This window comes from Neurospora tetraspora (assembly GCF_033439725.1).
Source record: "Neurospora tetraspora strain CBS 560.94 chromosome Unknown B0H65scaffold_4, whole genome shotgun sequence".
In the NCBI taxonomy this organism is placed as follows: domain Eukaryota; kingdom Fungi; phylum Ascomycota; class Sordariomycetes; order Sordariales; family Sordariaceae; genus Neurospora; species Neurospora tetraspora.
In genome coordinates this window covers 422089-439797 of record NW_026944386.1, presented here as the reverse complement: position 1 = coordinate 439797, position 17709 = coordinate 422089, and the positions used below count along the sequence as shown (strand labels likewise).

General features: G+C 35.2%; 2 protein-coding genes across 2 annotated transcripts; one reads left to right on the top strand and one right to left on the bottom strand.

Annotated features, from left to right (window-relative positions):
* Positions 1-452: 452 nt before the first annotated feature.
* Positions 453-2701, top strand: B0H65DRAFT_492881 (uncharacterized protein). The gene is made up of 2 exons (XM_062827758.1): positions 453-741; positions 808-2701. Exons 1-2 carry the CDS (start codon positions 571-573, stop codon positions 2206-2208), a joined length of 1572 nt encoding a protein of 523 aa, XP_062681254.1. The 5' UTR covers positions 453-570; the 3' UTR covers positions 2209-2701.
* B0H65DRAFT_425341 (CHL4-domain-containing protein) lies at positions 2643-4727 on the bottom strand (the record flags this gene model as incomplete). Its single annotated transcript, XM_062824567.1, is given in 3 exon segments — positions 2643-4389; positions 4508-4586; positions 4598-4727. Coding segments are annotated over 3 exon segments (1956 nt in total), but the record flags the coding sequence as incomplete, so codon positions are not given.
* Between the last annotated feature and the right edge of the window lie 12982 nt (positions 4728-17709).

Below are 17709 nucleotides of genomic sequence, written 5' to 3'. Positions count from 1 at the left end.
TGGCGCGCGTCGTCCTGGCAGGCTTGGGGACTGCCCCACCAAAAGTCTTAGCTAAACAAAACACTGCAGTTGCCACCCCACCTTTAACTGCGCTAGAACCACTTTACACGTCCAGAACGACGCGTTTGTTAATTACATCATCGTAAGCAAAGTGGAATTGTGAATTGTCGTGAGCATTACTCTTATCATTTTGTCTTGTCAACTGAAGACAAAGTTCACCAATATTCACAGAGCCGTGCCAGCCTTTTGTTTACATGGCGCCTTGTTGCCTGGCACTAGCAAAATGCCACACCCATGCGGATCCGTAACTCCAACCATCGGTATCTTTAAACCCGCAGCATGGGAACTGCTTAAGTAATCATGGATGCGCGCCCTGCAGCGTCTGAGCGGATGAGCTGCAGCGAGCCAAGCATGGCCCCTGTCAGGTCCAATGTTCAACTCAACCAATGTCAACCTCCAACAACTCTCAGTGCCCTGTTCATCTCGTCCGATGACTCAAAGGGAGACGTGCGTTTTCAAGGTTTTTACAAGTAAGGTGCAAGGGAAGACAGAGTGTGAGGGTTTAATCATATGTTCATGAGATTGAGTGTCCCGCGACCGAGTCTGCACATTCTCACAAGACCCATCTTGAGCAGCCGTAACTGCAACATCACTGCACCATCTACAGTCATGGCGTCCAACTCTACCCTGGCGGGCAACGGCTCGTCTGAGACTTCGACTTATAAGCCAAGATATATCGATGTAAGTCAGGAAATTCCAGACAGCCATATCCATCTACATTGACCACTCACTGACATGTGACAAAAGATCGGAATCAACCTCGCCGACCCCATCTTCCGCGGCCACTACCACGGCAAGCCGCGACACCCCGATGACCTCGCCGGCGTCGTCCAACGCGCCATCGACGTAGGCTGCACCAAACTCATCGTCACCGGCTCCAGCTTCAAGTCCTCTCGCGACGCCCTCAAAATCGCCCAAGAGTTCCCCCAACACGTCTACACAACAGCCGGCATCCACCCCTGCTCCTCCTCCATCTTTTCCACCTCGCACCACATGCACCACGACGAATCCGGCTCCGAGTCCGAGTCCCCTTCTACTCAACCCACAGAAAGTCAAACAGCAGAACACACCCCCACCCCGATAATCCCCATCTGCGCCGACCCCGACCCCTCCGCCCCCCAACCCGAGGACCCCTCGCTAATCGACCACGTCCGCACTCCCCAACTCATCGCCTCCCTCTCCGACCTCATCTCTTCCCACCGTTCTCCGAAGGGAGGACTCATCGCCTTCGGCGAATTCGGCCTCGACTACGACCGCCTCCACTACTGCTCGCGCACAATCCAACTACACTCCTTCCGTTCCCAACTTTCTCTCGCCGCCTCTCTCTCTCCCCAATTACCACTATTCCTCCACTCGCGCGCCGCGCACCGGGATTTTGTGGATTGTCTCCAGGAAGCCTTCGGTCCTAACCTCGAAAAACTCGAAAAGGGAGGGGTGGTGCATAGTTTCACTGGAACACTAGAGGAGATGCGAGAACTGATGGATTTGGGACTGTTTATTGGTGTGAACGGGTGTAGTTTTAAGACTGAAGAGAATTGTGCTGTTGTAAAAGAGATTAGGCTGGATCGGTTGATGTTGGAGACGGATGGGCCGTGGTGCGAGGTGAGGGGGGGGCATGAGGGGTGGAAGTTTTTGGTGCAGTACTATGCGCGTGAAAGGGAGGCTAGGGAGAAGGAGGAGGCGGAAGCTAAGGCTAAGGCGGAGGAGGAGGCTAGGGCGAAGAAAGAGGAGGAGGCGGCCAAGGCGCTGGCTGATGTCTCGCTGAATAGCAACGGGGGTGAAACCGAGAACGGCCGATCCGGGAACGGGAACGGGAACGGTACCCCGGCCGATGCTAGCGGTACCAGCACACCCAACACTAGTGGCCAACAACAACAACCGGGTCAAAAACGCGAACGGCGCAAGAAGCAACCTCAGCCGCCACAACAACAGAAGAAGAACGCAAAGAAGGAGTCTGAAGTGCCTGAGCGGTTCAAGGTTGTCAAGAAGGAAAAGTGGGAGGAGGGAGCTATGGTGAAGGGTCGCAATGAGCCGTGCACGATTGAGCGGATTGCGATTATTGTGGCGGAGATTAAGGGGGTCTCGGTGGAGGAGGTGTGTGAGGCTGCTTGGAGGAATACGGTCAAGGTTTTTGGGTTGGAGGAGTGAGTGAGTGAGTCTGGATGTGGATGGAGGGTATTCTAAAGGGTAGAGTGGATAAGAGGGTAGTTAGGAGTTGGGCGTTTTGTAGATATGATGCATGAATCGGACATAGACCAAGCTGATGATCTGTTATGAGGTTGGAATGAAAACCGACGTGATGCTACCTATCCTGTCCTCAATAGCACACAATGCTGTTACAGTAAATGCTACCGTTGCACGTTTATGCAGTGTTCTTTGTGACACTGAACATGATGATCTCCCCATACGAACGCCAAACGCCACTGCTACCGTACCCAGAGACCCGTAAGTAACACAAACCCCTTTCCATAACCCTAACCCTGTCCAGCCTTGCCTTGCCTTGCCTAACTTTACCTCCCTTCAGCGCTCAGCCTCATTCTCTCTCCATATCTTTCAAACCACTGCACGCTCTGAAAGGGAAATCAAAGTCCACTCCCCTTATTCCCCCTTATCCTCCCCTCCCTAACCTTCCCAACAGTAACCCCCTCCTCCCCGGTCAACCACCCCGGCATTCTCTCTCCATCAATAATCCCCGCTTCAACCAGCTGCCTGATGCCCGCAAAGACGTGCGAGCCGTGGAAGGTTAGTTTGACATTTGGTCGCCATTCTTCCTGCTTCTCTGCTGTAGTTGCTGCACCGGTGGAGCTACTAGACCCAGACCCCCTATCACCGGGGGTTTCTCTGTCTCTTTCTCTGTCTTTGTCTCTGTCTCGGGACGAAGAAGAGGAAGAAGAAGAGGAAGAGGAAGAGGAAGGCTGGGTGGAAGAAGAGGGAAACTCGTCTTCGAGAATGATGTCTACCCTCTCCACGCCTTTACCGTCTCCCACCAGTCCGGTATCAGCAAACCTTGCTTTAGCCACTAGTTTCCTCCTTTTTCTCTCCCTCTCTTCCCTCTTTGCGCCAGGTGAGAGCGGCGGCTCCAACCTCTTTTCCCCAAGGCCCATTTCCCCCCTTCCAGCTCCATGTTCCTCCTCCTTATCACCCTCCTCTTCAGAAAGCGGAGGCGAAGGCAAAACAGTATCCAACGGCGTCTCCCTATTCCCTCTTTTCCCCTTTCCCTTATCGCGCATTTCATCAGCGTAAATACTCCATCCCCCACCTGCTGCTCCCTGTCTCGTGTTTGCGCCACCGCGGCGGTCCAGAAGCTCGTTGAGGTTGCGAGTGGCTAGGCTAGTTGGTTTCAAGCAAAAGCGCTGGCGGGGACGGGATAAAGCGGCGGGGATGCCGACCAGCAGCAAGTGCTGGAGGGATTTGGCTTCGCCGGCTGTGGTGTTGATTCCCGGAGTCTTGGCTCCTAAGGAAGAGCCAGTGGCAGGGGCGGAGCCAGAAAGGAGTTGGGGTTTGGAGATGTAGATGTAGGGAGAAGCGTCGGGGAAGGCGATGTAGACGGTGCGGGAGGTGTCGAAGGTTGTTGTTGATTTACGGGCAGTGCCTTTGGAGGAGCCAGACTGGAGACCGAAGCTGGTGTTGTAGGGAGAGTCGAGAATGAAGATGCGTAGTATGGAAAGAAGAAGGGTGCGGTGGCGGTCGAAGTTGTAATGCGCCTTGACGTCCGGCGGTATCTGAGCTTGGAGGTTCTTCAAGAACGTAGAAGGGTGGAAACGCGGGATGACGAGAGACTCTTTGTCGATTTCCGGTTGTTGGTCCTCCTCTTCTTCGTTTGTAGACAGTGGCTTTAAAGGCATAATCCGATAAGCCGCCCACTTCTGCGACGTCGGGTGATCATAAAGATACTGGATATCCGCCATAGCCAGCTGATAAAGCGTCAGACCATGGCGCCAGTCCCCCTCGATAATCCTGTCAATCACCTCCCGCTTGGATCCCTTGCGCGATTGTAGACTTGTGTAGAGCTCCTGGAGCGCGTCGAGGGAGCGCGCGGGTGGGTTGAAGTCGTCGGCATATTCGTCTTCGTCATCGTCTTCGTCGTCTTCGTATTCGTCGGAGGAGCGTTGGCGGAGGTAGGGAGCTGCTAGGGCGAGGTTGCGCTCGTCGAGCCAGTCGAGTGCGAGGGTGAGGAGCGAAGCGCGCGAGAGCCGATTGAGGATCTTGAAGACGGCTGGGTTGGAGGGGTCGACGCGTAAGGAGGAGGGCAGACGCGCGGTGGTGGGGATGGAGATGGGCGCCATTTTGCGATGGGGTTCGTTGGGGTTCATGGATTGGTGGCCCCTCCTCCCTCCTCGTTGTGGTGTTGTTTGGTGTTGTTTGGTGTTTTGGTTTGGATGACGTGAAGTTGAGTGGTCGCGATCCGTGGCTTGGCAGTCCGCGGGACCTGGTGGATTTGCGGGACCGGGCTTGGCCGACCGGGACGGGATGTGGAGGCCGGGATGGTGGTTGTCGAGACCGCGTCCAAGTCAACAACCGAGCCGCTCGATGTTACCGTGTTGGCCCCACTTGCGCCGTGAAGAAGCGTCTCCGGATCGACGGTTAACAGAGCCGCAGTATCGGCTGGCCCGTGCGTTCAACGTCCGGAATCCAGGTACGTACCCCCGGCTAGTGGGGTCTCCCACTTAGCCGGCGGAGACCCGCAAAGTCCGCTTTCATCGCCGTCCTCATCTCCATCGTCCCCGTACAGCGAAAATCATCGACAGCAACTCTTCACCATCATCTCACCTGTTGGCTTCAGTGACCGGTTGACTGACATTTGCACGTGATTTGTTCTCCACGCCCGGCCAACCGTCAGCTCCGCAAAGGCGCCGGAAGAGGAACAGAATCGGCATGAAGCCTTTCGTGTTCCTTTGTCCTCCTCCGGCCCGATGGAGTTGCAAGACCGGCGATGCCTGCGTCTAACGAAACCCTAAAACAGACTCCGTGAATGGAAACTCCACAGGAATCCTCGATCGAATCGAATGGGAGTCTCCATCGAAAGTTTATCCCAGGCGCAGTGCCAAGTCTCAGGCAAAAAGGTCGCTGCCGATCTTGGACTGTGATTTCCACTGTTCTAGTCGGTTGTCACCGACGTCAACGACAGTTGTGATCTCATACAGTAGGAAGACATTGCTTATAAATCGTCAATGTTCATGTGCACAACATCCTAGCATTCTGACCATTTTGATGTTACAACGGTGAAGGCAGTCACAGGCAGTCTTGCCGTTTTCCGATTACTGATGCCCTGCTGACTGTGTTGGCATTGAATTCATCCATCAAGGAGTCCCTTTGTTAGTTAGCTCTGTTAGTGCACAGCAGCATCGTCAGGGTTCACGCCGTCCCCAATTGGATTAATAATGCAGGCGTGACATGTGAATGGTCCGCCCTTCAAAGAAAGCGTGAGAAATCGGAGGCTCTCACTCGCCAATTCGTCGTGCAGATCTAAGGTATCATTTGTCGTTGAAACGGCCATCTTCAGGGCCTGTGTGCTAAAGGCACAATGGAGCATCAGAACAGCATGGGAAGCCTGGAAGAAAACAACCCCTCAGATCGTGATCTGTTTTGGATCCGAAAGGACTCGGAAGAAGCTTGTGCTGACAAGAGTTTAGACGAACACCTGTCAGATTCAAGGGTGGTTTTAGCCATACCATATAGAGGTTAGCGCTCTAGCTACCTGATATTGCTTGATTTCTGGGTATATCTGGGTTACCCTAGCACCTCCCACACCTTCTAAGCAAATTAGTTATATATATTCTTCAATCAATTAATTCTACACTATTACATCTAATAATTAATAGTCTGATTTGCGTATTTACGTTCAACGCTACGATTATCGATTATAAGTAAGATTCCTACGAAACTAATAACGTTAATTATATTCTTATTAAAGAAATCTACTAATAAGTACGGTTATCTTTAATACCCTTACCGATTAGCCCAACTAATATAAAATTCTCAAAAGATTCGCTAATAGTAATTAGGATTTTAATAATTGGCTACTTAAGGGAGGATTTATAATTTAGAGGGTTTTATCCCTGAAGTTAGAAGATTTCTTCTTTATTAAGTAAATGAAAGACCGCCTTCCAATAGTAAAGAAGGAATTCGTTAAATTTAGTAGAGGAATCCGGGTTAAGAAGGCTGTAATTATAATTATAATAATTACTATTACTACAGTTATTAATATAAATAATATTATTACCGAAACTATTATTACTATTTAATTCTAAAAAGAAGTTGCCGCCGGCGCTAACGAAGACGATAAGGAAGAAATTTTAGGAGAAGAAAACGAAGAAGAGGAAAAAGAGGATAATAAATACTATACCGAATAGGATATTAGGAAAAATATAATTATTAACCCCTCTACCGATTTAATAATCGCCGGGAAAATAGCGTATAATTAAATTAATAATACGTATAATACTCGCTATAAATATTAGAAAGATTTCGACGATATTAATACCCAAATTCGTAATTAGATGTAATGGGGACAACACGGTTAACATAGGTACTAGTCGTATAGCTTAATTAAGGTTCTATAAAGAAGAAAAGTTCTATTTAAGAGGCGGCTCTACTGGAGATGCGAAGTTTTAATAGGGGCTGTATAGATATAGTTATAGCACTTTATAATAGTTCTAATCGACAATTAGAGTATTATAGCCCGGGCTTTAGCCCTATAATATTATCCCCCTCATCTTTCCTCTTACCCTTCTATACGTTCGTTCCTTCTATTTCGACCGACGAAGGCAATAGGCAATAGGTAGCAACGTATACATATACGCACTTCCAGAATTATATATAAAAACCCTTCTTCCGATTTCTTTTCCCTCTTTTTCTCCTTTCCTCTTTTCTTTCTAACCATTATTTAAATTACTAAGGTAAGTATTACTATCCGCTAACCAATTCCTTATTTACCCTTCTTAACTAAAGTAGATATTTTATTTAATTTCGTCCGAGCCGTCCTCGTCCTTATTTTAGCTATTTAAGAGCGAAGTTTCGTCTTCGTTATTATTACGAGGCTCCCGATCCCCTTGTTAGGAAGCCGCCGCCCATTGCGGGCGTATTAAAAACTCCCTCGTTACCCCTAAGAAGCTTAAATTTATTCAATTTGAATATTTATTAATAAATCCTCTTTATTACTCCTACTTTAAAAAATTATTATTAATTTTGTTTATTTTTTAAATAGATTATAATATTTTCGAAGTCTTATATATTTTGTATTGAAATATTCTGTACGAATATTATATTAAGCGCGGAAATTGAGTATATATAGTTTACTATAACTAATTTTAAAATACTTTTCGAAATTTTTATTAATAAATTTTTAAATAGCGCTACTTAATTTTTATTTAGAATTATCCCTAATTTTAAATATTAAATACTAGTAGCACATTATTAAGTAAGGGCTTCGTTTGTAAACCTTACAAAGTAGCGTTATACCTCCTCTCTTTTTCGGCTGTAATGAATCTTTTATATTTTTATCCACGCTGCGTTTCTTCCTTGCGTTTACTTTCCGCTCTTTTTATAATTAGAATTAAGAGTATCCTCCTTATTAAACGCGAACTCTTACGAATTAGAGCGGTTAATACCTTAAATACTACGAATTATAACTTTCTTAAAATTAATTAATAATATAATATATTCTAATATATTAACCCTTTTCAAATTAGCAGATATATCCTTATATTTTAAAGATATCTCTTTGAATTCGTTATTGAATTTCTAAGAATTGCTAGTTTAAATAAGCTTATATTTATAAACTATATCGATAAAATTGGTAAATTATAAAATAGGGGAAATTACTTTACTAACTCCGAATCTTTTTTTTATTTATAATAAAGATTTGCTAATTGGATAGCTACTTTTCGAAGTTCTTAAATTACTTCTTTATAGTTTCTTTAATAAAAGCTTAATAATTTCGACAAACTTAAACAATTTAATCGATAGGTCGATAATTAATCTAATTCTCAATCTCTCTAAGCTAATCGCGGGTAGATTTATCCTATTTAAATAAAATATCAGTATAATAAGCGGCGATATAAGTATTTATCTAATATTATAGGGCTAAGGCCCGGGCTATAACGCTCTAGTTATCGATTAGAGCTATTATAAGGCGTCGTAGCTATATTTATACAACCCCCATTAAAACCTCGCATCTCCAGTACAGCCGCCTCTTAAATAGAATTTTCCTTCTTTATAGAACCTTAATTAAGCTATATAACTAATACCTATATTAACCGTACTATCCCCATTACATTAGGTTCTATTATAATAGACCTAATAGAATAGGATAAGCAGCCGCTACAGTAGTAATAGTAGGGCTTACTTACCTAAATAGCCGTAGTTGGAATTCCCGCAAAGTTTTCCACCACTATAGCCGCCGCAACCGCAAAATAAAAAAAAGTTATAAGGAGAGAAGCTATACGCTTCGTATAAAAGAAGGAAAATTTCGTTAGAACGTTATTTACTAATAATATATTCGCTTAAGTAATACAAATAACGCTTAATATATAACCTACTATTTAAAATTACTAAAACTCCTTTAACGTTAATATAATTATTATAATAATTATTATTACTTTAAACGCTACAATCGGTACCGTATAAGAAATTACTCCCTATTATAATTCTAAGCGTAAGAATATCCGCTAGCCGAAGTAGGACGGAACCCCCTTTATATTTAATTTCTATATTATTCGATTACGCTTTATATATAAAGAAGAAAAATCGGTAAGAATTATTATTAACGATAAATCAGATTAGTTAATACTATTAAATACCCTTCCGGCCAATAAAATAATTAATATAAAAGCCTTCTAACCCCGTATCAATATTAGTAATACTTATAACTTCGAAGATTTTTTTAATTACTTCGAATTAATCTTTAGTAATAAAAATAAGAAAAGATTAGCCTTAACTTACTTACGTACTATATAATAGAAAGAGAACTAGTTCCTATCGGACTAATTCCCTACGTTCGAAAAGAACTTTACGAAAGCTAGAGGCCTTACTTAGGAAAATAACTCTAAACTAACCTAATTAGAAACCTTTATATCCAATACTTTCTACAACTAATTAATTATAATCTATATACCCGAAACCTACGACCTCTATATTAAATAGTTAAAAGATATTACGTAGAAATTTAAAGCTAGTAAAGCCTTCTATAATATTAAAGGTAGTAATATAAAATATAATAATTATCGCTAAAGTTCCCTTTCTTAGCACGACCTTACCCCTACCCTTAAATTCATTAAAAAAATAAATAGTAATATTATAATAGGCTATATTAAAATAGAGAGCAAACCTAATAATAAGGAAGCTAAATATATTAAATAAGTCTCCTAAAATAAATGAAATAAACGCTATACTTTAAATTTCTATTTCCGTTATAAAGTTAGCGGGTATATAGTCGGTAGCTATATATATTAGTTAATATAACGTCCCCCTATAGGTATTATATTTATTAAAATTAAACTTAAAGTAAAATCCATATTAGAAAATAATAACAAATATTCTTCTTTTAAAAAATTAGAAAAAGAGTAATTCCTTTATAAAATTAAATAAAAGATGATTTTAAAGTATTGAATAAGGAAGTAGGAGTTAAGAATTTCCTAAAATCTATAGAAATAAATATTATTAAAATACTTATTACTATTAATAATAAAAACTATTTTTATATTTTCGTTAATAAAGGTTGCTAATACTATACTATAATTAGTAAAAATATTATTAAAAAGCTACAAATTCCCATTATATTTATATTTAAGAAATAAATACGAAAGATTTTAGTAAAAATAGAAGGGGTAGAAATTAAAAGGATTATTTATTTTAAAGTAAGTATCTATAAGTATAAATTTATTATTTATATTTACGTAATCCTTAAATTAAAATTCCTTATTATTCTAGGGAAACTATAAATAATTACTATAAAGGCCTATTCTATCCTTTATAAATATAGATTTTAATATAGGGTAACCAGTTATTAAATCCCGTACTTAGAATATTCCCCGAAGAATTTCTCCCTAAAAGCTAAAGAGTTTAAAGAAGTAATATACTATTTAATAATTACATTCGTAACTATAATAAATAAGATTAGGAAGAAGAATAGCCGGTAAATTACGGAATTAATAATATTTATGATAAACCTATAAAATATCAAAAAGCTCTCAAATTTAAAGTCAGTATAATAAATGAGGAATTACGAAAAATAATTCCTATAAAATATATAATTACTCATTCGTATAATAGTCAGAGGAAGTTAATAAGGTTAATCCTAACCGTTTAAATATTAATCATAAAATCGAATTTAAAAAAGACAAAAACGGTAAAAAGCAGCCTCTCCCTTATAATTACCTTTATAGTATATTATAAAAAGAATTTTTAATATTAAAGAAAACCCTTAAAAGATTTTTCAATAAGGGTTTTACCCGTACTAGTAATTTAATTAGTAATTTAATTACTACTACACTAATTCTCTTTATTAAAAAGCTAGGAGGAGGTCTTTGGTTCTATTATAACTATAGAATTCTTAATACTATTACTAAAATAAACTAATACCTATTACCTTTAATTAAAGACACCTTCAGAATTATCGTTAAAGCGAAATAATTTATTAAGATAAATATTATATAGGCGATCTATAAAATCTATATAACCGAAAGAAAAGAAGGGAAAATAATATTTCGAATTTAATATAAATTATTTAAATAATTAATTATACTTTTCAGACTATTAGTAATACTAGCGACGTTTTAACGGTATATTAATAATATTCTAGGGAATTATTTCGGTATTTTTATTTCAATATGTATAGATAATATACTAATTATTTTATTAAATTCCAAAGTAAATTGTTTAGCTAAAGTATATAGAGTCGTTAAATATATAACTATTATTAAGTTCTATTTTGACTTTAAGAAATGTGAATTCGTAGTAAAGAGTATTAAATATTTAGGTTTTATTACTATATTTAGATTCTAAGAGCTTCCGTTATTACTAAAGCTATAGCCTTATATATATTCTTAAAAAAACGTTGAAAAGAACGTTCTTTATACTTGTATTATCTAAAAAATATATAATTCGAAAACTCTTAGGTACCCCGGAAGAAAAATTCTATTTATATTATAAATAAAGATTTTTATTAACTATTGATAGGCATTTACATCCGTCGGTTCTTAGCTAACTACAATATTTATAATAAAATAAAATATTAGAGAGATTAAAAAAAAGGGCTCATAAAGCCTCTTTCCATCCCAAATTAATTCTTCAAAAATATTTAAATAAATTTCATTACTAATTTCCCCCCTATAAAAAACTATATTAACCTCTTCGTTATTAAAAGTAAATTTAGTAAATTAGTAATTTTAGAATTAATACCTTTTATAGAAATAGAAATAATAAGAGAAACTTTCTTTAAATACTTCGTATAATATTATAGGTAGCTATAATCTATCGTTAATAATACGGGTACTAATTAAATTAATTAATTTTAGAAGTATTTCTACAATTTATGAAGTATCGATTAACTCTTAAATACCATTTTTTACCCCTAAACCAACGGTGGCCCCGAGAAAATAAATTAAGAAATATAAGCCTTCTTAAAATCTTTTATTAATTATACTTAAAATAAATAGGATTATTATTATTTAATAATATAATTAATAATTAATAGCTGAATTAATACCTCTATTAATATATCTCTATTTTTACTACTTATAGTTATTATCTGCAATCCTTAATAGCCCTAATAATTCTCCTAATAAAAATAATTTTTAAAAACCTATAAGCAAAAATTAAAAACTTCGTCGCAATACTATAACAAATTACGGATCTATATTAAGTAATTATAGCAATCTTCGTATAAGAATAGGAACGTTTCGCTAACTGTAAGAAGTAACTAATTAAAGTCTTTAAAGTAAGGGATAAAGTCTAGCTAAATTTTAAAAACTTTATTACAACGCGCTCCAAAAAAAAGTTCAATTAGATTTACGCAAAATATAGAGTATTTAGAATTTTTAACCCTTTTATAATAGAATTTTCCAACCTCTCTTTAAAAATCTTTAATAAATTTTATATAAACTTATTTAAAAAGGCTCATAATAACTCTCTACCGGGCTAAGTTACTACCAACTCTTAACTACTAACTATTATAATAAATAAAAAAAAGCATATTTTATAAATAAAATCCTCTATTATATAACTAAAAAAGGTCGTAAAATAATTTTAATTAATTAAATTAATTAACTACAATAATTTTAAAAATTATTAAAGGAATTCGCCAATATAGTAGCTTTAAATTATTTCGAAGTAAAATATAGCCTAGCCGATATTAATAATAAACTAATTGAATATTTTAATATGGAATATACAAAATAATAAAGACGGTAATAAAGGAAGAAAAAAAGAGGGTAGTAAATATTAATTTTAAATTTTTCTAATTTTTCTTCGGTATTTTACGCTTCTAATTATTTTTAATTTCTGTAACTTCTAACCGCTTCTCGAACAATTCGAAGCGGGCTACTAGCTCTATTATAATAGGCTTCTTAAAAGGAAGGGCGGGGATTAAGGGAATAGTCGGGGTAGTAGGAGCGGTAGGGGTCGGAGGAGCGGCGGCAGTATTATTAAGGACCAAAAGGAAATAATTATATTCCTATTTAGAAATTTTAATTAACCGAAATTTATTTTTATTAAAGTAAATAAAATAAAAGGAATTTATAAAAAGATAGCATTATTTTTATATAATTCGGTAGTATAATATTGAATAATTATAATTCTAGGGATATATTCGAAGGCTTTTGTTTTCTCTTTACTAAAAGTCGCCACCTTCTAAATTATAACGAACCTTTAAATTAAAAATAAAGCTTAGTCGTACTATTTACCGTTATGTTTCTATAATACAACTTACCAAGCCCGTCGATAATATATTCGCCGAATTAAAGTTTTAAACCCTATATGGAAGCTAAGAGGGTCCTATCTTTATTAATAATAGTTTAGCGGATAATTTAATAGATTTCGTCTTTTTAAGAGACTTTTTCGAAAAGTTATTATAAATCCGGACTTTTAAATACCTTTACGCCTTCCCCTACTATAATAAAAGAAACAATTATATAAATATAATTCTTAAAAACGGACTAGGGAATTAACTATATTTCCTTAACTTTTACGTCCTCTTCGTTAGGGTAATCTTAGTCCTAACGGGATAAAATTTTAAAAATTATAGCGAATTTCCCCGGGTAGTAAAAAATTTCAAAATTGAATTATAAAAAAAATTCAGCCTATTACGCCTACCGTTTAGAAAATTTCTGCCTCTCTATAAAGTATTCGAAATTGTAGTAATTGATAATAATAACGAATTTCTTATAATTCCTAAATTCCGTAGACTATTCCTCTATATATTTAATAATTACGAATATTTCTTTATTGTAGATAGAATAATTACGCTCAATAAGAGTGAATTTTTAAGAATAATAAATAACTATTATTTTCTACCTATCCCTCTTTTAAGTAAAGATACTACCGAAATTATACCCGCTATAATCTACATTTAAAAAAGTAGGTAAATCGGGATCCTACTAAGTAAGAATAGGGGCCTTAATAAATAATTCTTTTAATTTCTTAAAGACTATATTATATTATTTAATTTATTTAAAGGGGACCCCCTTACCTGTAAAGGCTATTAATAATCTTATAACTGAAAAAAAGCTTTTATTGAATATTTGATAATAATTAATAAAGTCAAAGAAATTTCGTACCCCTTTTTAAAATATAAGTACCTCCTATTCGATAATCGCTTTAATCTTTTTTAAGTCCGCTTAAATACTAATACTTACAACAAAAGAGGTTAAGAAGGTTAGGATTTAGATGTGAGACTATTTTATTGCCTTTACGTAAATTAATTACTTCGAAAAATTAAAGGAAATAAGAAATTAATATTTGCGATTTAATATTTCTCGTAAAATAAAGTACTTTTGATGCGAATAGTAATAAAGGTAATATTTACCTACTTAAGAATTTTGCAATCTTCCATTCTGGGGCTTCTATTTATATTTTTAATAAAATTAATCATTTCTCTTTATTTCGAATAGCGTCCCTAAAGGACCGAATTTGGGCTAGTGAATTTTAAATACCTATTAAGGGTTTTAGGATTATTAACGTAGAAGTATAGGGAGAGAAGGGAATTTTAAAATTGTAATTGAAAAAAATAGCCTTCTATTTTAATTTTACTATAAATTTTATATTACTACGTTTACTTCGAAAGTAAGGTCTTTATTAGGATTATAAACCGTTTAGTAATTACTTCTGTCGGCTAGACGGTTTATTCTTTTATTTTCTTTAAGAAATGTATTATTAAACGGTCTTTAAATACCTACCCCTCTTCTTTAATTACGCTACTTTTTTTATTTATCGAAATCGCTTTAACTCTTTTACTAGCCGTCGTATATGTAAAATGCCTGCTAAATTTTAATATAAGCGATTCGGTTATTATAGTTTTTAAATTTTCGAATATTTTTATAACGTTGAGGGTACTAAATTTAAAGGGCCCGCCACTTATTTATATAACACGTACGGTATTTTAAAGATTAAACGATAAGTTAAATCAAAATTACGAGATAGGAGATTTGGCCCGGGAGAGCGTTTTGCCGTTAATTTCTTCGAATATAAAATAGGGCAAAGTAGTTTTAAATATATTATATTTCTTACCTATTGATAGATTAAATTTATTTAGAATATTTATATAGCGAATCGAATAATGAAAGTTATTATTAAAAAATTCCTTTCGGTAATTAATACCATTAAATATTAGTATAATATTAAGGTTAAATATATCGAGTACGATAATAAATTTAATAATTAATACGTTAGGGATAAATTAGTTATACGTTTTATTATTTTCGAGCCTTTAGTACTTAATATTTAAATTTAAAACGGCGGTGTTGAGTGTTGAGGGGATATAATTAAAGAAAAAGTATGTATAATAATAAATAGTATTAAATTCCCGCATAACCTTTAATTTTAAATTGTTTTTATTTGTCTAAATATATATTTATATAATAATTATAGACCTATAATAGATTTACAGGTTTGTATTATACTATATAAGTATAATAAAAATATATTTGTACATTTTAAATCTTTGTATAAAATTATGAAATATATAACCGGAGAAAACCTCCGGCCAACAACAGGGATCAACCCTGGATAAAATCCGGAAGAAAATTCCAGAGTCCGAACTTCGAAGCTGAATTCCAGCCTCGACGTCAGTCGTACGAAGACATACGTAACACCATTGGAATGATCAGAAAATGATGATTCCAAAGGTACAAACGGTTTTGTCACTCATTGACTCATTGATCCAAAAAGTCTATTTGAAGAGGGCTTCCCTCGAGGAAAAGGAAAACCAATGTAGATTTTTTTACTCATCGATATCTCGACCAATCTACCCCCATTCCCCACATTCTACATACCATTCTGCTCTACTTTGAACGCTCCACACAGCCGTATTGACCATACCTTCGTACCATATCCACTCGTTGATCGATACCTTCCAACAGTTTTAGCTTCGGTCTACTTTATTAACCGATCGTCTAAGTATTTTTATAATTGGAAATTACTCTACGAACGGTTTTATACCTTCGTAGCTTACTGTAAGGGGGTATAAATTAAGCTCTGTAAATTTGATTTTAATTATTTATGTATTTATAGTTGTAAAGTATATGCGATAACGGGTATTATATAGAAAAAAGAGTAATGGCGTAAGAAGTTTTAATTAAAGGTTTAGATTGGATTCTTTATCGGCTATACTACTTCTTTTATTTATTAAATTTAGAACCTATAGATTAACTGTATCGTTTATACTCGTAATATACTCTTGAATAAAAGTTTAATCTATTTAAAGAACCTTAATAATTTTAAAGAAGGATTAAGGCTAATTAGCGGCGAGATTACCGATCTATTTAATTAAATTAATTAATTTCCTTAATTATTTACATGATATTTCGAACCCTTTAATACGACCTAAAATATAGAAAGTAATAGTTTTACTCTTCTCCTATTATTATTCTTTGATAACGAATTTTAAAAAGATAGTAACGAAACTATTTCGAAAATAATAAAATTTACTATTTAAAGTAAAATATTTATCAATTTTATATTTAATTACCCTACTTTATTAAATATACTATTAGCTACTCTTATCACCAGCTTTATAATAAATTTACTAGAGCCTATCTCCTTCCTGACCTTCGAATTATAGGAAATTACATTTAATTTTAGGAAATTTACTTAATTAATTAGGTAGTAGTAAAGTAAAATAATTACAAAGGTAGAAATTAACTACTTGATTTCCAAGGGTAGTAAATTAAACTCTATTAAATATTAAGACTTCCCTTTACTCCTAAAGATTTATTATGCTTTCGAATATTACAATTTGGGTAATTTCTTTAAATAAATAAAGGAACTATATTTTGATAATTATAAAGAGATGAGATTATAGGTTAAAATCGACGAAAACGTTCTTTATATTAAAGGTTTTCAAATTTTGGATTATATATAAATATATATATATAAATCTAATAAATATAGTTGGTTATTAAAAGTAAAAGTTCACTTTATAATTAGAGGAGACTAATAATATAATTATAGTAAGGAGACGTATACCTTTATATTAATTAGTCGTTTATTTCGGTTAATTATTACCTACGATACTAAATTCGATTTCGAACTTATTTAATACAATATAATAAACGCTTTCGTTAATGCCTACTTCGATAAGGAAATTTATATACGTATACTATTTAATTATTAAAAGTACCGCATTATCTTTAAAATTCTTAAAGCCTTTTATAATTTCCAACGAATTTTTTTACTATAGTAATAAGAATTTAATAGGATTTTCGAAAGCTTAGGGTTTAGATTATTATTCGAGGACGTATATATTTTTAAATATAATAGAATTTTAATTTTCTCTTCCGTTAACAATATCATTTTCGCCTTCAATAAATTATAATATAATAAAATTACCTAGGTTACGAAGAAATTAGAGGAGAAGTATAAATTTATTAATAGTAATAACCTTTAATAGTTTTTAAGCATCGAAATTATTCGAAACCGAAAAGTAAACTATATTTAATTATCCTAATAGAAATATATCTATAAAATTATTAACTTAATTAAAAATCCCTATATCTTCGCTTTTATTCAGATAAATAATAAAGAATTTATATTTCACAATACTGTAACCTCTTTCAATAAAATCTAAGAATATTAGGTTGTTATCGGCTTTATAATATACACTATTATAATTACCCAGCCTAATATCGCCTTCGCTACTAGCCAATTAATTTACTATAATTATAATCTTAGTCCTTAATATCGTAAGGTTATTAAAAAAAATTTATATTACCTTTAATACTACTATAATTTTTCGTTCTATTACAATAAATTAACGAACTTCGAAATTACCTCAAATACATTATACGCCAATAATTCTCTAAATTAAAAGAACTCGTATAAATTTACAATTAAACTCTTTAGTAGTTTAATTTATTAGGGTATAATTAAATAAAAGATAGTATTTACTTCAATAATAGAAGTAGAATTATTATCAATTTTAAATACTACTAAGGA

Bases quoted from the DNA above. Each gene is read 5' to 3' on its own strand.
- B0H65DRAFT_492881 (XM_062827758.1), top strand. From the start codon at position 571: ATGTTCATGAGATTGAGTGTCCCGCGACCGAGTCTGCACATTCTCACA. The intron at 742-807 runs GTAAGTCAGGAA...ATGTGACAAAAG, and splicing joins ATAAGCCAAGATATATCGAT to ATCGGAATCAACCTCGCCGA.